General features: G+C 31.3%; 1 protein-coding gene across 4 annotated transcripts in view; it reads left to right on the top strand.

The window, feature by feature from the left end:
• Positions 1-26,715, top strand: part of LOC137918694 (uncharacterized) — a 112,473-nt gene that overhangs the window by 28,524 nt on the left and 57,234 nt on the right. For all 4 annotated transcript variants that reach the window (XM_068761581.1, XM_068761574.1, XM_068761589.1 and 1 more), the window contains exons 3-4: positions 8,421-8,605; positions 12,344-12,407. In XM_068761581.1, coding sequence (XP_068617682.1) covers positions 8,421-8,605; positions 12,344-12,407 — 249 coding nt within the window. The remainder of the gene's footprint in view (positions 1-8,420; positions 8,606-12,343; positions 12,408-26,715) is intronic.

Genomic DNA, 26,715 nt, shown 5'->3' with positions numbered 1-26,715 from the left:
TATTTTCAGTCTTGTGTATTATTTTCCCAATAAAATCTGTATGTAGAAATTTACAATATTGTTTTGCGTCGCTTTGCTTCGTTTCGTACTCGCCTTCACGGTCATTTAATGTTTACGAGCTAGTTTCGAACGAATTATTCGTCCGTGACCATCGTTTCATAGAACAGTTCGATTTATTTCTTCTTACGACCTTTTCATATTTTAGGTGCATATGTTTGCATTGAATGCAAGAAAACGTGTGAGATGTAATTAACACAATAGTATATTTAAAGCAATATTAGATATTATTTCAAAACTGTAGCAATAGAACCTGTCATTATGCATCTAATTTTTAAAATCATTTATTAAATAAATCCTTAATTCGACTTTTTTACATATCGTGTGGTGATGATTTGCGAATATAAAATTATATTTCTTTTCAAAATTTTAAAGTTTTATTGTATAAGTAGTGACTGTAGTAGTGACTTTTAAGATTCCGTAGTCTTTGCTATTAAATTCGCTTGTTAATATCCTATAATTTAACACAACATAGTTCCTGTTTTATTGATAATAACTTACCTATTGCATTACTTAACGTATATTCGCAATAGCCTCTGCTCGAGCCACTACATAGTTATTTCCGTATAGGAACCTCCGATTCGTAAGCTTGCTTTGACGAAGGTTCCATGGACTGATTAGATGTTAGGGACCCATGATAATGTTCTTAGTATAGTAGATGGCTACTCCACATGTATGCTGGCGGCCGCCTTGACCGGCTTATACTTTTGGGTTAAAGTCGTAACGTTATCCAAAAAATCTTTATACCAGATGATTTCTGTTTTGATTTGAGGGCTTTGTGGCACAGACACCAGACCAATTATAACTGGTAGGTTGATGATCGTGACAATTACTGTCTATTGCTTTTAGTGAATGTTCCTCCGCCGTAATTCAGTTCAAAGCGTCCATCTTTCCTGTTATATAACGTAATGCTCAGACCAGAAGATATTTAACAGGAAAAGTTTAATTTTAACCAGAACTCAAAAATGATTTGGTTTAACCTCAACTTTTTAAAACAGATATTTCTTTATTTACATATACTTAACAAAGACACAAACAATCTAGAAAACTATCACTTCAGATATTAGCTTACATGTTTTGAGATGTAGATTACCTAAGTAGCCGATCTAAATCCATGACCAAACTAAAAAAGTTTGTCAAATTTTTACTTATTTAATTAATCTTTCTGTATATTACATATAAAATAACTTCAATAAATTTTCAAACACAATATGTTGCCAAAGAGTCAATATTGTTTTCTAAAATGTATATAGGAGGAGATATATTATAGGTGTAAAGACTAAGTAAGTGAATGTATAGTAGTATTTTACTCTGCAGATGATATTCTTATGTTATTTGACTTAAAATGTGATTATAATAGTTGTTTCGTATGAAATAAAAAAATACGTTCACATAAAGGCAACCAAAATTTTATGTTAATCATATGTTTTAACAATCCCATCTTAAATTATTTAAAAAAGTATTTGCCGTCATAAAAACCAAAACCTAAATATACATGTGTGTTTTAGATACATCTATTTAGACTGACGTAATAGAAAAAAGGATCGCAATCCATTTGTGCGTCCCTCTTTAAGAATAGATGTCCTCGAGGGACACGGCTTTCGGGCGGCCCAAGATGAAGACTTATCATTCAGTTGTTAATATAAATCATAGCTTTAACATAGACGGCCTTTTCATAATTAATATTTGTAGTCTTTGAATTAACTTTCTAAAATTAATGAGGCAGGAATCAAAATAGAAATTTTTACAATTTCACGATTTATTTGCGAACAATAAATGCATATATTTTCTTTAAGCATCATAGCTTTAGAAATATTCCATTTGAGTAATGGCAATAAATGTAATGGAATAAATACTCTACAAACATTTTTCAAACATATTAGAAACACTTTCAATAGAAGGCGGAGAAATATTGCAAAAATTATTGACAAGGCTCCCGGCGTGGTAGCGAAGGTAGACTTCCTAAACATACTAGATATTACGCCTAAACTGACACTAAGATGTAAAGAAATCTTGATGTGTTTTCTTTTTAAGTAATTGTAAATAGTAGACTGTTTCCAATCGTTTCTGTTGAAACAATAACAAATAACGGTACATATAAAAATCCGGAATATAATGGGTGATCGTTTGTAGGTGTAAAAGCTTTAAAAGTTTGAATGTCTACCTCTATAGACAGCAAAACGTTTTTTTATATACACTTATTTTCAAAATTTGTAAATTGATCACTCTGAAATATGTAACTAGTAGATAAATTTTTTTTTTTATTTAAAATTTGTCCGACCAATTAATTCTGGCATTTCTAAGTCTACAGAGTAACATTTAGTAAACAATAGTTATTTGTAATATTTACCAATCCGATTTTTGAAACTGCTTTGCTTGCTGTATTATCATTACGTTGTTTATAATTTCGGAGACTGAACTAGCAGCAAGTGAGCTCTATGTGACTTACAATTCGGCTCTGGGTTTTCATAATAGACTATAGCCTGTACCGTCACTTATTTTTTCTGTGTGGTTATAACCGTTGTTCCATTTTATCTTCTATAATTTTTTTTAATCCCTTTTTTGATATAAACTTTTGGCTTTTGGTGGACATGCAATAAGCTAGTCATATAACAGATCTACAGTAACGTTTCGCGTATATTTCGGAAATTGTTATGATTTTTTTTATATTTTAGTAGATTATAACGATTACCAGATGACAGAAGCTCAATTAAGATTGGGACAACATGATGGATTCTCAACATAAACTCGGGCTGTAGACAGTTTATGCAGAGAATCCAATATGCTTTCCCTAAAGCAATAATAACTGTACAAATACTTTCATAACATTTTTGAACGTTATTTTACTTCATATGCTTACTTTGTAGATATAATAAATATGGTATTAAAAACAGTTAATACGTTTTCGTAGAAAAATCTATATACGAAACAATTTTATTATTTAAAAAATCCTCAGAATATATTTACTTGAAAGTAATATATAAACAGTGACACAACGGTACTTACTATCGCTATTATTTTTAATTTACTTTATATAAATTGATAACATTGCTTTCAGTAATACTTTTATGAAATATTTCGATAGAACTAGTTAATATCAAAACAAAATCACATGGTTAATTTTAATATCATTAGTTTTTTATTCTTTATTATTCTTTTTAGCAAGGTCGTTCCGACTGAAACATGATAAAGCCTTAAGTTAAGGTAATAAAGTTTATCACACTGAACTCTGTATTACTATTTTACTTTATTTGAATACATGTATCAGGGCTGTTAATATTATAACTGACTTTTTTGCTATAAAGTATCAAAAGTGCGTTTTGTAATTTAATTCTGGTTACTCGAGTAAATTAAGAAGTATATTCTCAATCAAAACCACCCAAAATTGTGATTCTGCTTCTTTTCAGCTGATAGACGTTCACTGCAATGCATGGGAATTCCCCAAAGACCGCCACGATGAACGATCTTGCGCTACGTGCATCTAGCGACCTGAACTGAGTCGTCGGTCCAAATATAACAAAAAAACTTGTTTTTGACAAAATAATCATTAAGTTTTTTAAATATATAATAAAAACACCCGTAAACATTATTAACACATTGTTAATAATGTTGCAGGAAATACTTTTTTATCATTTTTAATTAAAATTATAACAGCACGTTAAAAATTATGACAATATACTAACTTATAAACTTTGTTTCCATATTTTTTAAACCACAAAGTTGAATACTACATTACTTTAAATACTCTATATTCATTTGCTTATACGTCTAATGAATACGCAAAGCATTTTAAAGCGACATTTTGCAATGCTTTGTTTTGTTTTGATAAACTCACGACGCCACTGTCTGCTAGCTTATTTCGCCGTACTTTATGCTATGACACAATACAACATTCTCGACCCTTAATCGTGTCACAACTACTTATAAAATTCACATAAAAACTATAAAAATCATTATAAGACAATATAAATAAATAATGTGTTTATACACATATTCGTAAGTTTCGTAAGACCTGCGACTCAGTCAAGGTCGCGGGAAGACGCTTGATGCGGGCAGCGCCGGACCGGTCACTGTGGCGATCTTTGATGTATGCCTATAACTTGCGGTGAAATTTTATCGGCTGACATGACGATTATGATTCGTAAGTTGTAGGGAACACATATTCATTCAAAAAATTAAGTGCACTTGAAATAATCCTGACCATTAGCACATGTTATTTTAAAAATAATATTGTTGTATTTGTTTGATGAATAATAACATTTTTATTGTCTATAACGAATCAATTTTTTTCTGTGCAAATGTTTTCATAAATATTGTATTAATGATAATACGTGTAGTGACATTAAATTACAGATAAATTTAGTAAAATCCGATTTAATATATTATAGTCAAAAATAAATCTTTAAAGTGACTTCGTATTTTTTCCCTTTAATATAACAGGACGTCTGTTCATGTATCACGGTATAGAATGTGTTTTGGTGCTTACATTATTTCGTCACACGTGTTTTGAATCGTTAAGGACATTGTGCCGTATTGTATACGAAATAGTCCTTTAACACGCCATAAAGGCCTTCGGCTCTTGATCACGATAAGAATTTAAACAGTTAGTGGTGCATGTTTTTTTTTTGGATTTTTGCTTAATTTTTATCATTAGATTATTATTTAGATGGCACAGATTTATCATCATTATCTCAATCGTAGAATACATGTCTTCATCACATAGTTTTTCAATAGGGCCATTTGGAAGTGGCCTACATCTGGTCTCTTCCGTCGACCTTAAAAAGGTCACCAGTATATCTTGTGGATGGGAGATTTGTAGTCTCCAGAACATGTAAGCTCCAGAGGGCTTCCGTTTTGTACACTATATGGTCTGCTCATCGCTTCAGCCCCAATCTGTCGAGTTATATCGGTTACTTTCGTTTGTCGTACCTCTTCATTCGTGACTCGATCTCGTAGAGAAATAGACTTGGACAAAATATTTTTTTTCCTGTTTAAATGTTAAAGATCTTTCGTACACCACTATTCTGATTCCGTAAAATTAGTATAAGTTCTATGTCAGCCGTAAGTTATTTGTTTGCTGTGTATATAATAGAATTGCTTATCCTCTCATTATAATGTAATAATATTGTCAGTGTTTTACTCAGCTTCAATAACAAATGAATCAAAATTTATAATTGTTTTTCACCTTTTACTGTAACGATTTTTTTGCATGTGCTGCTTTTCGTGTATAATAAAAACCTGTGCTTTGTCTAAATAAATAAATGAATAAAACTTTGATCACATCCCTTATGTGAAACTGTTCTCTTTACAAATAATTTGAAAAGATGCCAAACAGGTCACATTCCTGGCCCGGTCGTTATTATTAATGCAAGATCGGAAGAATAGCATTTTTATGTATATATCGTACTTATTATAGATTGTATTTTTTGGTTGATTTTGATATGTTACATAGCCTTAATTACTATACGGTGTGATTGGAGATAGATGTAAAGTATTTAAAGGTGTGTTATGTTTCATTAATTATATTTATCTATAGGAATGGTACAGGTCTTTAATTTCAGGCAGTACCAAGTCTGCAGAAACAGACTTTAAATAATGATTAATTTTAATATGTAATAATTCAAATTAATAAAATAATGTCATCATGCTATTTATGATTTCTGAAAACATTGCTTATTTGATGGGAAAAACGAAACATTTATTGACCGATAACGAGCAATACATTCCTTTAAAGCTTTTATACCTGTTTCCAATCAACTTGTATGTGAAATGGTAAAGCCTTGCAACAAGTTAGCCGAAACACGAGGCGTTGGCCTAATTAACGTAGCCATTTTATCGCCGCCGTGAACTTCGTATTAAACGTAGTCCCATACATTTCGTTAATTGCGATCGCAATCATAAAGGTACATTGAACATTTTCTGTGCTTTTTAACGTTCATTTGTTGCTTTTGTGAAATAAAATATAAAATTGCAAGTGCAAAATACTGCACAAAATAATTGGGAAATTTTCCAACATTTCATAAAATAATAACGTAATTCTGTATTAGACTTTATAATTGTTTGTATAGAAGATTTCACTATTTTAACCCTATATCCCTTTGAAACGATTTCAAGGTATAATAGAATAGAATATTTTTGTAAACAAGAGAATTATGCCGTTTGAAAACGGTGTACGAAGAATGTTTCGTCTGTAGAAAGATGGTAAATACAAACATGCAAACTAGTTAAGTCCTTTTTATCTCCTGAATATGTTATATTTAATGCCACGACAAAATAAAACTTTCATGTAATGTAAAATAACTTGACCAGCTTAGTATTAATTTGAAAGCGCGACGAAATTTATTTAAAAAAATATCACAAATGGCTGTAGAGTGTTTATAAAGGTATTGCATGCACTTGAAGCTAAAAAAGGTAAAACCGGGTGAGTTCAACCTGCTCGTCAACTCGTTGAAAGCCAGTACATAATATAGCGTAACGAGTTTTGCTGGGCGTTGTAATCGAACAGCACTTAAAAATATGCGACATTAGTCGCAACCGATTCATGCAAACCTTTAGGTTTTTTATCAACGTACAGTAAACACTGCGTGATAAACAGTAATTCTAGATAGTGATGGACTCATCGCGGCCTCCGGGCTGGGATAGAGATCATCTATGGTATAATCGATTAGATACTATAAAAAAAGAATTGAATGTATTTTACTATATTATTATTTATAGCTGTATAGGCTGTAAAGGGGTGAATGTCTAGCTCATTTGGTATCGATTAATTTAAGACTCTTCGAAAATCAATACTTTAAGAAGTAATACATAATTTGCTGGTGCTATAGTAAGAAAAAAAGTATTGAAAATTCGAAATTTATTCAATTTTTGTACTGCCAGTAGCATTCTATCGCATTCTTATAGAAAAAAATAAATCAATGGTAAATATTTCATAGTGATCATTTTATAAACAATAATTGGAAATAGAAGTAAAAACTTTAAAGCTTTTAAACCTATATTATCCTTAACCTATATTATTTTAACTAAGCATCCTATATATATATTACTGAGTGGCACTCTTTTGGGACTAATTTCAATAACTTCCGTACTTGCTTTTGTTTCCCGGCATATAATTTAATCGACATTACGAGTTTAGCTGAGTTTGACTATGGTATATTCAATGAAATCCGTGGAAATATATCTAGAGAAAGGTTGTGTGATAAATAACGATAAAAATACGTTCTATATTGCGCGTCTTAAATGCTTTCATTATATATGATATGTTCGGTTAAAATATTAGTGCGTTAGTAATAATTGAAACTGATCCTTGTTATTCCTTTATTTGAAATTAATGTCTATATTTATGCAATTATTTTATTTAGGTGTTTAATATTAATACGACAGTTTTGCGTATTTTATTTTTCAAACGCAAGCAATAACTACTCATGATAAGTAACACTATCGTATTGTTTAGTCATGAAGTTGCTCATCGTGAAACTAGATTTACGCACTAATAACAACCTTGTTTTAATCGATCTTGTTTTACATTCGTAAATTACGATGTTCATATTGCTTGAAATGTTACGATCAAAACAATTAACCTGACAATAATGGGAACATTTTAATTGAATTAATGAGTTTTTTTAAAATCTCGCGCATGCTTTTAACTTATTAACGTACTGTATAATTGGTTCCATTAGCAGACGTACTAGTGTTATATCCGGTTAATGTCGATGAATGGAGATAAAAGTTTTCGTTGCGAATCAATGTTTTATTTTATGTTCATTTTCACTTTGTCCTGTTGTCTACTTTTATCTTTATCAAAATTTACGCTGACAATAAAATCCTTATAATTAGGTTTTTCTTAAATAAATAACCCACGAGAGTTAGAAAGTTTTTTGTCGACTAAACAGGTGTTGGTACGCCCACTGCAAGGCACTGGCCTTACCTAAGGATCGCCACGATGACCGGTCATCTGCTGCCTGTGTGCCCGTGTGCCTAGCGACTTAAAGCGACCGTCAGGGTTTTGACAAAATATTTTTTGTAAAAGACAACGCAAAAGAATAATAAGTAAAATTAAATATTCCCCTAGTGCTTCGCCAAAAATCATGTTTCACCGCCCTATTAAGTTATCTGGTATAGATCGCCTAGAGCAATAAGACCGCTACTGTACCTCTATTTGAATTGTTTCTTAATTTTTTAGTTATTAATTATGGTGTAAAAAAGTGTAAAGATAATGAAATAAATAAGCGTTATAATATCAAACGATTTTTTGTGAGCATATTTAAATCTGCCAAGTTTTGTAATGCCTCAACAGTTACATCTTTATAGTCATGTTTTGAAAGTGCAAATTGCTTTTCTAAACGACTTTTTGTTTGTTACAGTTCAAGAAATCCAGCCGCAAGCACGGCGTCAATCAGATGAAAACGTTTACGCTAACATGGACAAGAAAGCTGCCTCAACTGGCCGCTTTCTCACACTAAACAAACGTCGCAGACGACCCCTAGTCACAAAATCATTACGAAATGATGCAGCGCTGCTCGACGATCTGCAACTGCGCCAAGTGCAGGCAAGTGGTGACTGATCAAGAAGATAATAACTGTTCGTATAGCTTGTACAATATCGCTGGCGTTTTTCGTCTGCGCTATTGCGAATATTATACATATATAGTAATACAATATAACACTGATTTTTTTTTGTAATAATTATAAATATTCATACAATTCATAAACCTCTAGAGACACAATTTGAACAACATGATTAAGTTAAAAATGTAAGTAAGGTGTAGGATTGTTATTTGTTTGATTTTATTCCCGATACGGGACATTGCATAGATTTTTGATGACGTAACTTCGTAACGTCACTTTGTATTCATTAAATATTCCGGTGTTGTAACTTTTTAATGCAGCTTTACACGCGTTATTTTTGTTAGGAAGAAACCGGTTTGTAGAAATGGTTATTTCTTTTATAAAACGTCACGACAACCATAGTAAAATTTTATCCCTGAATTTTAATCGAGTTTGTTTATAGTAAGTCAAATGAAAAGTGAAAATTTAATAGCGACATGAATTAGTTCAGAGTAGTCACGGTCTGTTCCTCATTCAATGGCCGAAAGTTCAAATACATCATGTAGGATATTATTATTAAAGCTATGATAAATTTTTATTTAATCAGATTATCATAAAAATTAATTATTCGCAGATCACATAACAGATTAATACGTATAGTTACTTTCACATTATTTTTACAATAATTATTCATTTTATTGAGAGTCATTCATGCTCTTAACTAATATTAGGATATTTCTAATTTTAAAGGTATATCGTAGTATATTTTTGGTGCAATTGTATTTAATTTTTAACATTTCTTTTTAAATTGCAAAATGCTCTGAAATTATAAATGTTATGATATCGTGTGAAAGCTTGAAGCGAGTTACATTTTTTATCAGGATTTTTATAAACAATGAATAAGCGGGTCGTGCAAGGCTGTTTTAATTTTATTTGTACGTTTGCGATGGATCCAAATGTTTATTGTAACTACACCTTTATTTTCAACATTCTCCCGTATAAAACATTATACAGGGTGTCTGGTAGCAGATTTATGTTTTCGAACTTAAATAAAAGTCTAATATTTGACTTACAGTTTTAATAAAAGTATTGTAGAATAGAAATACGGATTTAATTTTTAAAGACTGTCATCCAAATGACTACCGACGAGTTGCACACACTGTTCAAAATAGAGGTTTGTGTTCTGCTCCATGTTGCAGTCACTTGGTTTATCAGTTCCTGAAGGGATTTTTTGACCAAATATTTCTTTTAAATTCTCATTAGTTAGGGGATTGTTATTGCAAACACCCATTGAGGTAGCCCCGTAAAATATCCATTGGAGTTGTTTGGTGATCTCGATGGCTACTGGATATCCCCAAAGCGACTGATCAGTTTCTGGGAGAAAGCTTCCCGAAGCAAATTCGTGTGTTCGGAGCTCTGGCCGTGTGTGTAGTCGCATTATCTTATGCAAACCACGCGTGTAATGTGTCGATTATTCTCACTATAGACATTCGTCGCCTGAATCCGAGCATTTTTAAAAAAAATAGTCCTGTTATCCCATTCGTGGATGGATCTATCAAACTGTTACCCTGGGGTAGTGCAACAGTTTTTGTTGATATTTTTTTAATTGAGAGTTGAGTAGTGTCAGTTGAGTTGAGCAGTAATGGCGTTTTGCTTGTTGACTTGGCCGAATAAATGAAAATCAGTCCTGTCGTAACAAAAAATGGGATTTACAGTGCACAAACGCTCCAACGTAGTTCGATAAGAATTGTTCGTTATTCAAAGTCTGTTTGTTTCACTCCTATAACAATTTGATTATTTAAAGGATGTTACTGCAGACCGTTTTTTTTTTAATTTTCATGAATAATCGCTCTTCGAAGTCCTAATGACTCTGTTCTTTTATGTACTGAAAATCGTGGATTTTCATGTAAACTGCTTACATCCAGTTCATAATTTTCGAGCGCCTTCAACATCGACTGGACCCTGACCGTAAGGTGTTAATAACCGAAGCAGTTGCGTGGAACCTGTGCACCTAGGAACGAATTAAATTTACTTTTAATCCATTACTTATACGTCGAATACTGCAGTGTGTACAAAATTATCGACGAGCAGTTACGGAAGAACCATTACTCTCAAAAAATGCTTCGACGGCGAAAGCGCGATTCTCACACGAATACTGCAACATCATGACTGAGAACTCCACATGAGCAATGGTTCCAATGCCAGCACCCTCCTCACACAGTTTTTTTTTTTTAATTTATCCTATTTAAAAACATAAATCTGCCACCATACACTTTATAACACCCTCCTTACAAATATTATCGTTGTATGAGGTATCCGGTCAACTGGTCAAGGTAAGGCTCTGGGTTTTTGTACCTAATCGAATGAGAAATGACGAGATCCGTAGACGAACGACGGTAACCGAGATAGCCCAGTAAATAAGCAAGTTAAAGTGGCAGTGGGCAAGCCATATAGCGCGCAGGATAGATGACTGATATGGTTATGAAGTGGATACCTAGAGTGGATGTCTTATCATTGAAATGATGATGATGATGAGGTAGAATTTAAAATCAAATCTTGAAGACCGATGAGTTGTACCTATTTTGATAAAGGTGGTCGAAAAATATCCATAAGTTTACGTCTCCCATAACTATAAGTCTCGTTATGTTATTATATTACTCTTTGTTAAAATTTATGTTACGGATCGTTTAAGTTTTGCTGTCATTGTACTCATAATAAAGAAAGAAAAAGTACACTCTTTATGAGTAATTATTAGACAATGTTATTTCATGTTTAATAATTCTCAAACGAAAATTCCAATCCTTACTGAAACTTATTGAAATTACAAGGAGAATATTCATGTTATTAAAGACATGATGTACATTATACAAGAAATTTTATTCCGTTTTGTCTGTGTTCATTGATACAGGTTCGGTTGTCGAATGAGGTCATTGATTTTCCAATAAGTACACCACAGAGTAGAAACACCGCCACTCAAAACATTGTCTCGATCAGCAGCGGCCTCGTTTTTAAAAGGAATAGCTACCACTGATAAAATAGAACTGTTCAGCACTCTTAATATTTAATAGCATCTTATTATCACATACACACACACACACACACACACACACACACATATATATATATATATATATATATATATATATATATATATATATATATATATAGATGTGAGTGTATGTGTGTGTATATATGTGTATATATTATTTTCTATCTTTTCACAAAAATCTTTTCAAACACGCTGGTTTATTTATCAAGTGTGTTACATAATGTTTAAAACTTTTATTTGTTATGTTTTTTGTACATTATTATTGGTAAAAAAAAAAAATATTTTTTTTCAATTTCCCGGCTGTTGCAGTGTATTGATTGACGGGTCAGTAATAATTTTACACATGCTTGCTGTGGTGTGCAAAAGTGGTGCGATGCGAGTAAAGCTTATGATTCTTGTTCTGTTATACATCTGTTCTTCATTCTTGTAGGGTTTTTGAATAGGAGGAAAAATTTAAACTTTATCTAAAATATTGTTAAAACACAAAATAAAATCTTTGAAATAACAAAACTCAAAATGATATTTGAATATTTATATCCTCCGGTCATACCTGTGAACAGATTTAATTTTCCTCATGCTATTCAACTTAAGGCAATTGCGAAAGCAATATAATATAGCTAGCGTGTCTACGATTTTCGACCTTTACTTTTATTTGTCTAGTACAAAAAATGACTGCTTTATTTTTTTACAGTGCATCCTCGATCAGTCTGCGCAGTGGAAGTTCAATGCATTTACATTAGAAAACATCACCGGGGGTAACTTTTTTAAATATATTTTTTGAAGCATCTTTTCAATATCTTATTGTTTTCAAAAATATATTTTATTATTTAGGTATCCACAAATTAAATATTAAGAGATACGTATGTCTTAATAAAAACTAAAAAGATAATAGAAAAGGTGCTTCCAATGTTCATACGTTTGTTAGCTTATAATTGTTCCTGTATTTAAACGTTTAACGTTATGGAATATTACAAGTCAAAATTCGTATTCGCACAGAATAACATTGCGGTATAATAAAAGGCGATGACATAAAGGCACGATGAATTTGCGCTGACATTTTGAATATCAGGGGTGTCACGGAGATGCATTCCGTCGCACGCAGACGTGTGCCACTTTGGTACAAGAAGACACTTGACGTGTAACCGCATATCACCTTTCAGGCCAATCAACATTCCCATCCCTTAAAATTAAAAGTACTAATTTATCGGACTCTTAAGCTGTTCTTTGAAGTTATATAATTTAATTGCGACTACATAAATATATTATTATTACAAAAATTAAAAAACAGTAGAAGAAACCCTTAATTACACTACTTGTATTTTTAAATCAATTTTCTACAATATCTTAAAAATTTCAGGTTACTTATTCCACATACAGCTTATAGCCTATTTATTATATGACACGTAAATTAAAAATATGGATGCTATTAATAATTTCCTAACTTTCTTGCTACAGCTTTAGTTAAATATTAAATATGTGAGTGTACATCTTTTACGCGTGTGTGTAACTTGCTCTCCTCGTAAATGTTGTTATCATAAGTAACTAATAGAGGCTAAATAGATCTGTGGAAACTTTATTCTAGAATACAAGCCAGTTATTTATTAATTGACTTTAGAAAGTTAACCTTCAAATTTTGAAATGTAACAACGCGCCAATCATTATTAATTACGTTAATAAGATTTTTAAGTATTAACAATTCATTAAATATTTGCTTTATTTATACTGGTATGATTATTATAACGACTTTCTTTTGAAACATTTTTGATGCGTTTTCATGAAAAAATATAAAAACAAAAAATTTGTTTTAATGTTATATGCATTTCTTACTTTTCATGGAGCATTAATTTTTTTATTGTTATTGCCTACCTTTAAACAAAGCTTCGTTTTACTGTCAGAATAGGTGGTCTTTTTCATTGGTAAGGGTAGGTATAAATGAGAATTTTCTAATATCTTATTTGTGACAAATATAAAATATTACCGTAAAAATTACAAGGAATTTGGTATTAATGCTACAAATGAATCTCTAATAATTAAGATCTGCTAAGCGAATACTAATAGATTACAAGAATATTCATTCGTTCAATGAATGAATGTCGAGCTATGATGATCACTCTCACTTGGAAAATAAGACAGAAAATATATCCCTTCTGCTTAACTATGTAAATCATGCCGTTGTTAGTTAATCTCTCGGGCTCCGAAGTTTCAGTTTTCAAATAACTAGAGTATTAATATGCATATATGCAAACATTAGCATGCATGCATATTGATGCTTCGTTCTCGAGCATCGCATGTTGGCCCGTTTATTGCTTTTCCGAAGCGTATGTATAATTGCTTTAATGCTGAAAAGTACTAATGTTCCCTTATAGCAAAGTTATCCCTCACATTTTATCTTCTGTTAAAACAGTACTTCATTTCAAAATCATAATTCCATTCATCATCAAATCATATTCATATCTCGGTAAAGTTCATTACCTTTTCAATAGCTGATTTCAGTGCTTACTTAAGTTTAGAGAAAGTATAAAAAAATCATATCATATTCATCTACTATATACATAAATCTCGTACTTTAACACGGGTAATCATTAGCATACCGCAATGTCTGTAGGCGAAGTTCAGACCAATGTGTGTTGCCACTGATGATATTTGGATCCGAGGCGTAGTCGCTTACGACTCAAAGTCACCTAGAGAGCAATGTAGGGGGTTGTACTATGGAGTTTCGCTGCCAGGTCCAAATAGAAATGAAGAGATTCGCGGAAAAATCAAGGTCACCGACGTAGCTCGAAGAATTGCTCGTATGAAGTGGCAGCGGGCGGGATGCCTTGCTCGTGCAAACAATGGCCGTTGGGGCCGAAAGATTCTCGAGAGGCGACCACAAACCGGTAGAAACGATGTAGCCCTCCACTAGGTGGACCAGTGACATTGTTAAGGTCGCGGCAAATCGGTGGATGCAGGCAGACCGGTCATCATGGCCAACTTGGGGGAAGTTTATGCCTCGCAGGGTCGTCTATCCGCTGAAAAGAAAAAGAATAACCGTTAACATGTTTTTCACCTGCCTTATACTTACCAGATTATCATTAAAAAGCGACCATCAGAGATATACACAGATATTTTTGTTCACAAACATCAAGTACCTTTTCTATCATGAAACAAGAAATAACTCTTTAAATATCTAGAAATTAGTCTTTCGTTCGATTATTTTTTTTATAATTATTAAATTATGTATTTATGATCACGCCAACGATACCACAATAGCTCTTTTGTACCTAAAGCCCTAATTTAGAAAAACTTTTCATAAGTATGTATACTTTTACTACTATAAATATGTTTACATCACCACTCGCACTGCACAATTTCCATTACTCGATTTTATTTAAATGGCAAAAGCGAAAATGCTAGCTTCAAATCCAAACAACATTAATATTTCGCCGCAACACTTGAATATATATAAGGCCAATACGACGGTCACACCTAGAAAGTTGTACTTACTCTAACAATATTATGTGAATATTTTGCGTCTTAATGGAAATTTGCTTTCTTCGAAGTAGCAAGCTATAAAGTGAGCTTTTGGCGAGTTAAAACGTTCGAAAATAGAACTTGTAAATCGCAAATCTTTAAGCTAAGGTGTGTATCGGTTTATTTTGAAAGCTACTTCGTTACTATCAGCATTCTTTGAAATGAATGACTATCGAGTATAATTAAAACAAACAAAATATTGATCTTTACTGGAATAATCGTGTCTCCTTTTCTTTAATATTAAACAATACTTTTGGTATATGCATATATAGGCTCTATTTACTTATGCGCACTTTGATCTATAGTTATTTCTTATTTTGTGTAAAAATACGAATCTGTGCCGAACACTTCACTTGACATTGTAGTTATAAGACTAACAGTTTACTCGTATGTTATTTTGTCATCTGTATTCAGAATTTGCTTACTAGTAAAATAAAATTTCGGTGCAACGCCGCTTGAAGACTAACCTCTACAAGATAATTTGTAATATCTCGTTTGCATTCAAAACTATGAATATAGAATGGAGACCTCGTTTATTGTACACTAATCTCTGAAAACACAACATCTTTTAAACCGAAGTAGATTAATGATCAATCGGGAAATAATGGTGAAAAAAAATTACATCAAAGAAACACTGAAAATCTCTCTCTAATTGATATTTAGTGGTTTTTGAAAAGTAATAAAAGCTTGCTAGTATAGTACCAACAAAACTACTAACACACTACAATTTAGACAAAAATATATAATATTAAATATTAATAATCAAATATGAGCAGATAAAATTAACTGTTAAATTTTTTTAAATTTAACAGTTATTTTTATCTGTAGTAAATTTATTTCTTTAGAGTCTTTTCATTCATTTCCTAGAACTGCGACTGCGATTGATCAGGTGTTGATCAATCTAACTTTCAAGTTTGCACTAAAATAATTGGTTAATTTAATATTACTTAAATGTCTTGAGTAATTAACTACTTATTTTAACTTTTTAGACTTTAGGTGGACCACAAAAAACCAATATTCAAAGAAACATTTTGCTCTTGTTTTGACTGCCACATTTTAATAAACATGTGGAGATTGAGGAGTGCTCCAATTAATGATAATAATATTTTCAAAACGCAATTAATTCGACTGATGCTTATTATGTCGTGTTCGTACTGACGTTCTTATGTCGTCATCCTTATTACTCATAAATTTATGACATTTGTAGGGTTGCCCACAAACACTTAAAGTTGTATTACTGTTTACGTGACATCTGTTCTCTGATGCTATAATACTGCAGTTCTATTGACTGAGCCGCAAGTATATATCGGGTCGCGAGTTTGAATCTCCTGTGGTAGAGCATAAGCAACAGAGGTATATAGTAATAGGTATATAGCAATAGGTAGATATATAGTATCTGACGGGACCACACCACCCGGTAGATGATCATGTTTAAACTATTTTCTTATTATATTTGCCTCGTATGGCTAGTGGCGATGAGCTGGGCAGTGGTTAACCTGCTTGCTGTAAAGCTAACAGGTGGACACTGTTTTCAACGAAATGAAAACTCAATTTTGCAAAAGAAAACATTAAGGAAACATTGAACGACTAAAGTTATTGTAAACAGTTACATACATACAGATAACGAAATCTAATCCAAAAGAAATATATATACTACTATATAATTCTACATTTAGTTAAATTGTTTCTGCTAATATGGTTGTTGGTAGCCTGGAGGCTTTTGCAGCTTCATCGCAATTGAGTTAAAAGAGCTGATGGGTCTCCGAACTTAACAAGCATTCATTTGTAAATGTAGGGGTTTTTTTGTTCTAAGTATTTATGGTTGTGTAGATGTTTATACTTTATACAATTATAATAACTATCTTCATTTTATCAAAATTGTTCAGCACTGAGTTATGCAAATTAATAATTATTATTTTACTAAAGATGACATTTAAAAATGATTTGTTTTATTATTTTCGGGCTAAATGATTCGAGTCTACTAACATAACACAACTTCACACACTTCACACAGAACTTGGGTTGCTATGTTAACTTACGTTGGAGTTACATTGAAGGATAGATATATAATTATAGAAATGCTATAGAAAATTTATAAAAAAAAAGTGTAGACGGAGGACTTCTTTTGCAGTAGCTCTTTATATACGTCTTATATATTTATATTGTGTAAATCTGGAAATCAATAGCAAAACAAAATATAGGTTTACATTATTTTTTTACTATAGTACAAAACAAATTAAACTACTGTTTGCGTGTTGTATTCGTACACAACCCTAGTCATAATTATGCTCTCTGATATCTAAATGGTTATTAATGAATAAAACAAATAATGATTGGATTAATTTTGACTGCATGGAACGTTATATTTACAACATTAATATGTTTGATAAGAGTTATCATTAGCCACCGCCCCAGTACATTTCACATATATGTAAATGAAATTTTTAATCGTACCATGTTGATTCGGTAAACAAAACTTCGCATTATTAATTATAAAAACAAGTAGTTATTTCGACTTTCTAAAGGCCAGCACTGACATGTAGATATGTGACTTTTTCACATCGTTTATCGATATGTAAATTAAAGATCGTCGTTCAGTATTTGTTTGGAATAGAAACTGCAGTGTTTTACAAGCTTGTAGTATTTTTTTTTCTATACATTGACGGTAAGAATAAGATAACGACGTGCTTGTGTTAAAACAGCTATGCCTCATTAGTTCATTAATTCCATTAGCCACGATGGCCTTCGAACAAAAAAAATATATGTTTGTCTACTGTTGTTTGACGGGTAGGTCGGTAATAGACACCTCGACGATATGTAGCTGTAAGCTTTTATTATTTTTGTTAATTCAGTTCAACCTTATAGACCATTGTTCCATATTTATTATCATTGTAAAACAGGATATGGCTATCATTTTGAAATCTTATTTTCATTAAATGTTTGTATCAAATGATTGTTAAAAAAGTGTTCAAAAGCTAACGTAAGGTATGATAGATTCGCATAAGTTAAAATTACGGTCTTAAACAACTATAGCCACGTAGAAATTACAAATAACATGGAAAATACAAATAAGCTGTGAGTACCATAGTTTTTTGACGTACGAGTGCCGTATAAGCTCATGCTACGCCGTAGCAGCCACAATGATAGCATTATAATATCAGTTCTACGGGACATTTTTGTATATTTCACAGTTACTATCTGTGCTAGACAAAAATATTTGAAATTAATAATGCCGCGTACAGTGATCTCCTCAGATAATACGAGGTCTGATTTGAAACTTCGTCTTTGTGTATGGATATCGACGTGAATACGTGACGTCACATTCTAGTGGATAATTAAATTAGAATCTTGTCATTGTATCACCGTGCATGTATCAATGCATTGTGGAGTGATCATAGAATGCAATTGTCACGTTAGGCGTCTGAATTGAAATATGATTAATTATACAATTCAATTGAAATTCTATCAACTGATTAACTACCTCCATTACTGAGAATCCAGGATGCGGTTTCTAAATACAACATTTACTATTGCTATTGCTAATTAGATAACCTAATTACTGCCATTTATTATAGCAAATTCGCACTATTGTACGGGATTCCTTTGTGAGGTCGAATCATAAACGGGGAAATGTCAAAGAAATGCCCATAATCACACAAGTGACCCACATACCCCAGCGGGTTAGCAAATTGAAGAAACAGTGGCCGGTCACATTGCGACCAAAAACAGGTGTCCGGTGGGGTCTCATGTTTGAAGTGGAAATCTCGAACCTATATAAACTTGAACAAGGTAGGACGCCTGTCCACAAGGTGGACAGACTGCCTAGTTAGGGTCTTCGGAAAATGCTGATGGCATGTCGTTTGCAACCGATCTTATTGGCTAAAATAATGATGATGAATTTTCTCGCGAAAAATTTCCTTCGTGTAGTATATAGATTTGATAATTTTTTGAATTACAAAAGTCTGCCCAAAATTATATATCTTATTTTCCCTAAGAAGACCACTTAAACTAGAGTGTTGAAGTAATAAAAAGTACCTATGCGATATGAACTTAAATAATCACTGCAAAAACTGTCAACAAGTTGTTTCCCAATAAAGATCATTACGCACCCAGTTGAAATAGCTGGAACTTTAACTGCAAAATAAAGCACAAATTTCTCACACAAAAACATAAATTTTACAAGTACGGTACTATGTTAATAAGGAAATTTTATAAGAATCTAACAGAATAAGCGTAAGAAAAAATACTTAACTTTAATTGTGAATGCTATGAAGCATTTCGGTATTTTGCTTCAATGAAAGTGATGAAAGTAAATAACCATTCGAAACAATAAGTAAAATAATAAAAAACAGAAATGAGGAGTTTATGAGATGACAAAACCAAAGAATCAGAAATACCTTGATATACATTTAAATAAGAAAAACATTTATTTTATGTATTGTATTACTTTTATATCAGCGGAAATATGTCAGGGAAAAAAACCCAACCCGAACTAAGAAGCAAAAAGAGATCCATAAAAAGTTTATGACATGTTAAAATAATCAAAATTGGCTTGTGCACTATCTTCAGATTACAAAATTCTACAATTTACCTTCAGTAGACGACAGCGATGACAATCATGATCATAATTAAAAATTCTTTTACGGTGAAGACGACGACTATCAAGATCATGATCGAGATCACGACAATGATAGTCGTCGTCGTTACTGAAGTTGTCGTCAAAGACGTCGTCATCGTGACGGAAGTCGTCTTCGTGATCGAGATAATTATCGTGGGCGTCGTTGTCGTCATCGTGATCGACGTTGTCGTCGTCGTCATCGTGATCGTCGTTGTCGTTAACATCATCCGTGTTAACGTCGTCGTTATTGGCGCAGTCATCGTCGAAGTTGATATTTTTATCGGCGTCATTATTAACGTCCCCTTCATCATCATCTCGATCAGATTGTGATCGTGGTAATCGTAATCGTCTTCATCGTTCGTTATCGCAATCGAAATGGTGACGGTGATCATGATTTTGATAGTCGTCGTCATTGTCGTCTTCGTCGTTGACGGCTTTATCTTTGTTGATGTCACTTTCGTCATCGTGATCGTCGTCTTTGGCGTATCTTAGAGCTTGAACGTCGTCATCATCTTCGTGATCGTCGATCGTGATCTTTTGATAGACGTCGTTGTCAGTATGATCATTTTTATCGTCTTAATCGAGGACGTGATCGTGATATTCATCACCGTCAACTTTAGCGTAGCCGTCATCGTGGTCATCGTCGTTTCTGCCATCGTGACCGAAATCATTGTCATGATCTTGATCTTCGTCGTAGATTCCGTTGAACGATCTCAATCATAACATGACAAGGCCGGTAAAGTTATAGTCTTAGGCAACAGAAAAAATAATATAGCTGGAAAAACAAAGAATTAATCTGATCACTTTTTAATTTTTTTTTTTTAATTCATTTCAAAGGAACTGGATGTCTATGCTTATAAATGATGATATGTTGTCAATTTGGAAAATGCTCTTTTTGTTAAAACAATTTCTGTGTTATGTTCTTTTCAATGGTTCGCAAATAAGAGTTGGTGTGTTATGATTGGTAACACATTATGTAAACCGAACCTGAAAGTATGTAATATTTTCTGAAGATACAATGCAATTTTATAAATAAATCGCGTAGTAAGTTTAGGGCCGTAGAGGTGTGAAGTCAGACAATATGATTATTTCTTCGAAAATTTCTAATTTGAAATTAAGTCTCTAAATCGTGTATTTGAGAGTTATGCTTAATAGAAAGGTGATAAGACCTTAATGAGGTGTTAAGAGTAAATTCTATGTATGATGTAACTTTGTGGTATAGTTAGTCCTCCTAAATTATTTATTATAAATATGCGCTTAATAAAATTTTGATGAAAAGTTTTATTCAATTTTATTAAAAAAATATTTAACACTAATATTTAAAGCCTGATTAATTTATTTGATACCATTCGATTGGTCTTAAGCGTTGATACCAATTAGAGCTAAATGCAAATCCGTGTGCTTCGTGTGCAGTAGTGATTCCAGGAATCAGAGAACTCCCGTAATCAAATCGTCTTATTCCAGTTCTCTGAATAATTTATTATGGCCCGGTAATTCTACACTAACAATTGCATTTTCATCTCAAACAAGCTTTTACCTTTAATAAGTTAGTAATTTACACTCAATTACAATATTAAGATAAGGAAAAAAGTTTTATTTATATCGAAAACACATTTATTTTTACTGTATGATTTGCATACTGATAAATACTGTCAATAAAATAAACATTAATTAACATAAAAAATAACTCAACAAATAAAAAATGTGAGTGCCTGATCAGTACCGTAATTGTATGTAAATAATGAAATAAATGAAAATTTCAATTCATTATTGTCAATATTTTTTTTATTTAGAATAGATAACTAAATAAGGATTACATCGTCGTATAGTCAACAACAGAAACTAACATAGTATCGTAAAAATGGGTTAATATTTATCTATGTTCCGCTTTTTACCATTATTTCTTTATTTGTACATTGCTCATCGCCATTACAATAACAATCACTTATGCGAGAGAAAATTTAAATTTTATAACAAAAATTAATATTCAGAAATAGAATAAAGTTGTCGTAGGCTAACGGAGGTAGTCTTTAGGGAGAAGTGAGATATTTCAATGATAAATTTTTGCAAGCAATTTTTTCTATCGAGAATTAAGAAACATTACGATTTTTATACAAATATTTTCGACCGAATAAGCTTTCCTTTTAAATTATTAATTGTTAATTACTTTATCATTTTAATGAGTATATTATTCTTTGATCGCAGTTTAATTTTATCTAGAAGTGATGTTAATACTCGTACACATGTATACTGTATGACAAACGTGTTAAGGTAACAAAAATAAATAGCTGAAGAACGTACAACTTGTATTTATCACACATGTGTATTAAACATTTTCATCCTTCATTATTTTAAAATAGTTCATAAATTATAAAGCGTCTAGGTATTAGAGAGAAAATCAAATTAAAATTTCAATTTATCCTCCCATTTATGTCGCTTTATGCTGGACAATTTGTAGTTCACGACCGTAGCGGTATTGGAGTTAGTTAAGGATGTCTTCAAGTCTATTATCCTGTGTGATTAAGCATTTGACTTGCACCGGTCCTCTAAATGACTTAGAGATACTTGTGCTTCAATATATACAAGTATTTGTATATATTGAAGCACAAGCTAGCTATTTGCAACGTATTAAATGTATTAACGCTGCAGGATTATAATTATTACCGGTTTGTGTTGTATATCCGATCGATCTATTAGCAATGCATTCCAATTGTTTTGTTTTTCGATACAACATATGCATTCTTCTGTTACTTGATACGATTTAGGATAATGTTGAAACGTATAAATGTTTTTTTTTTTATCCGTAAGTTATCCGTAGCAAATATGTTGTATGCTATTACCGTACTAATACATGTGATGTGACTGTCTGGAAAAAAGTTTCTACCGGAAAAAAAAGGAACCAAAATTCGTAACAATAAAATAAAGTGTTTGCGCTATTTATAAGCCAAGAAAAGTTTTTGTTATGAGTTAAATATCTCCTACTGTTACTTTCACTCTGAGCCGCATTGGCAAGCTCTTACTCACTCAACGAGCTATGGAGAAGACTGCTCGGGATTTTTCTGCATCAGAAGTGAGAAGATCCGTAGAAATACGAAAGTAACGGCTCCAAACTCTATCTTTTTTTTCTAATCTTATAACATTTAAGCTGTAGACGTGAGCTTATTTGTTGGTCTATTTAAAAATAGTATAATCCGCGACCCGCACTACATATAATGCATGCTAGATGCATACATCGTACTTGCATATTATAGTTATATTTAACTTTCAATATTAAGTACTAAGCCTTTGTTTAACAAAGATTACATAGTTTAAAAGTAGTCTCTATAATATATATTATACACATTTTTATTCAGTTTTCAATATTTAGGTTTCTGATTATTCCTTGAACACCTTAAATAAAAATCTTCTCTGAATAAAAGTAACCTGTGCGTTAATAAACATGTTCTTATTAGTTTCATATTATCTTATAGAGGGAAATCGCCAGAATCTAGATTAAAAAGACGGGTTATTTTAAGCCTATTTTTACGGTCGCCTAGAGCAAATCATAATTTATTCCAAAACACTAAGTAGGCCGTGGAACGTGTTTGAAGAAAATTGCCGAAGCCACGTGTAATTCGGTAATGAAGGTGATGAATGTAATCTTTTGTGTGTCTACATATTTCTTTTAAATTGCCAAAGATCAATCACTTTGTTGAAGCCTTAGTAGACACGTGTAAGTTATCTAATAATCAGACCTTCGTAGCTTAACTGAATGTAATATTGGTGTAACATTCTGTTTATTCATTGCTGTCCCTGAATGTAGATACACGTTTCAGAATTACAAAAATAGTCTATTCATATTAAAAAAAAACACTTTTTTAAATTTAGAAAACAATGATAAAAAGTTTTATCCGTAGATATGCATTACTGTGAACAAATAATAGTCAAAAAGGTTTATGCATTAAATTTAATAATATGTACTAAATTGTGAATGTAAAGCATTTTTATTTAATGCATATTGTCCAAAATGTATATATAATTCAATGAATAATTTTGAAATTTAATTAAACTATTGGAAATTTCTTGTATCGGATAAAAATATCCTTTTTCAATACTAATTAGATAAAGTCAAAGAAGTTTAATTAAGGTTTATTCAAACATCAGAAGCGTTAACAACAAAAAAGTTTCTGCGCTGTAGCTAGCTAATATTTCAACGATGCTTATCTTTTATTTTCATTAACAGAATTTTAAATTACAGATTGTAAAAGCCTTAATTTGTGATTCAATTTTTATTCAAAAAATATCAATAAAGATCTTTTGATTATTGGTGATGAAATTTATCTATAAACAGGAATAATAAATTGTCGCGCATACTTACTTATTTCTTTACCGTATTATAATATACCTATTAAAATGAACCCAGACCTAATGAAAATTATAGTCGTTATTTTCTTTTTAATATATAATCATGAATAATTTTAAAAAGGATTGAGTTCTATAGCCCTGAAAAGCTGCAAAGTAATTAACAAAGAATCTTGCAAGTCTTTAACGTTTAAAAGAGATTAGAACTATGATCGTACTTTATCATCTTTTATAATGAAATATAGTCTTTGAAATTAAGTTTGGTCTTTTTTGTTTTTCACCGGACATTTTAATGACATAAGAGACCATATCCATTGCTGTTTATTCATCTTCGAAAACAAATATCCGAAGCAAGTTATGATTGAATTGAATAAAGTATGAATCGGCGTTTGTTTGTAAATGTAAAAATACTTATGAATTTGTATAATACAAATCATATTGGCTATGGAATTAGCATCTTTTGAAACATTTTGTTGTTTTATAAATGAACATTATAGAAAAATCCGTGAACGATTTTAGATTCCTAATTTAAAAAAAAATAATTTTGATGTTTATCCTTGTAATCTTCATGGGCCTTTAACAGCCTAATTAGCAGTGATGTTAGCCAGATTTTTGATGCGGATACTTTAGTTTGTTATTCTGTAAATAAAACAAATTATTCAAAGATTCCTATTGTTTTGGTGTTTTGGGCTACAATTTAAATATTTCATTTTTACATCTTTGCTAACCGTTACGACGTACGAGCACTCAATTCCATAATGTCATTATCTACATATTGATAGAATTGATTTGTGTAGATGTAAGAAATTTATTCTGATTTATAATTAGGACCCGACTTTGTTTGAAATGTCTGTTCACTTTTAGATTTTAGGCGCCTCGAAATGCAGGAATAAAAATTAAAACATTTACCTTTAACCCTAAAACATATGCAATAAGATTTTTACATTTTAGTACCTTGTTCCTACAGCGAATAATATTCATTTTACAACGTAAACAACATTTTGAACATACTTTTTTATTATTTATATTGCTTAGTTGCCAATAGTGCAAGCGGTACCTAATGTTTAGTCTTATTTATTTTATATGTACAAATATTTAGCTAGCAGTTTGGTTTTAGCAGATTCAGAAGAATTTGGATAAGGACAGTCTCAGTTCTGTTGTATTTTGAACCAAAACTTTTTATTTTAATATAAGATGTTAACATAGAATATTATTCATATATAAATATGTATATATATATATATATATATATATAATTATCATGATATCTTATTTTTTGAAAAGCAACTATATATATGTAAAAGGCAGTAAGTAGAATTGTACTTTTAGATAGAAAAAAAGATATTGAGATAGAAAAAAAGATGAAATAGTATTTGTTAAATGTAAACAAGTTTTTGTTTACATTTAACAAATCCTATTTCAATAGAAATTTCATTCGTCGTTAATTAAGGGCATTGTATACTATATATTTTATATATACATAGTACCTATGTAATAAATAAAATTGTTTATGAACAATATAAAAGTAATATAAAACTGAAGCTACCAACGCAAATATTCCGGGAGTGCTCTTTGTCGCCTCAATGTGCGGCGCAAATCCGCCGGACTTCAGTCGACAGGGACTTGCTTTGTCTCCTTTGTTCTTGTGAATTCCCATACCGCTAACAACAAATCACGCGAATCGTACTTTCTTCTTTGCTCTGTGAGGTGTTTTGATTTGTAAATTTTTTTTTCCTTTACAATATTTCTTCAACACATAAAGACAATGTGTAAACAATTTTATATAAAGGCAGGCGTGTATGTACGCACTTTCACCAAAGATTATTTGAGACCTATGTGTGTGTTCCAACAGCTACATTTGATAGTATGATCACTAAATAGGATATTTTCGGTTTAATATTCATTTTACTTATTATACTAGCAATCAGCTAAATTAATATTTAGAACTGTTTTTAAATTAATACTACGTTTGAAAACTAATGATGTGTTTCGTTTTACGTTAAAAAATAATGATTGAATAGAAATTTAAATCATACTTCTTTGTCAATGTTTGATACTTATAGCTTTGCATGAATTTATTTTTGTCTTATAAGATACACATGTCTTCAATGGGATTAGATATTTTTCAATAAGCTCCAATATTGTTCTTCGATTCGACTTTATATTTGTCTTATAATTTAATAGCGGGAAGAGACGTTTACTTCCTGTTCTTAGTTTGCAGCTGTATTATATATAACTTTATTTTACATTTTTCTAAAATAATAAGTTGAAAGCATGATGATTATTCAAACCATTATAAAACAAATGCACTTAAAAGAGAGGAAGATTTTTGTGCGAGAAATTGGTATGAAATAATGCAATGAATATAGGAATGAATACTAGCGTTTAAAGTTTAAAAGTGTTATTCGCATTTTATTGTCTTAATACTATTAAAATCGGAATTCTTTTATCGTCGTAATTAATAATATTTATAATTTAAACCAAGACTTTTAAATTTTCGATTTCCAAAGTTTTTTCTAGATTCTTGATTTTTAAAATAATTACTAAAAAATATATCGTCACAATTACCTCAATCCAAAGAAAATGTTGAC

This window comes from Battus philenor, unplaced genomic scaffold (genome assembly GCF_028537555.1).
Source record: "Battus philenor isolate CCGP_79_NKW_IND1 unplaced genomic scaffold, ilBatPhil1.0.hap1 SCAF_1, whole genome shotgun sequence".
Taxonomy (NCBI): domain Eukaryota; kingdom Metazoa; phylum Arthropoda; class Insecta; order Lepidoptera; family Papilionidae; genus Battus; species Battus philenor.
Note: the sequence above shows the minus strand (reverse complement) of the source record. Positions and strands in the feature narration are given on the sequence as shown.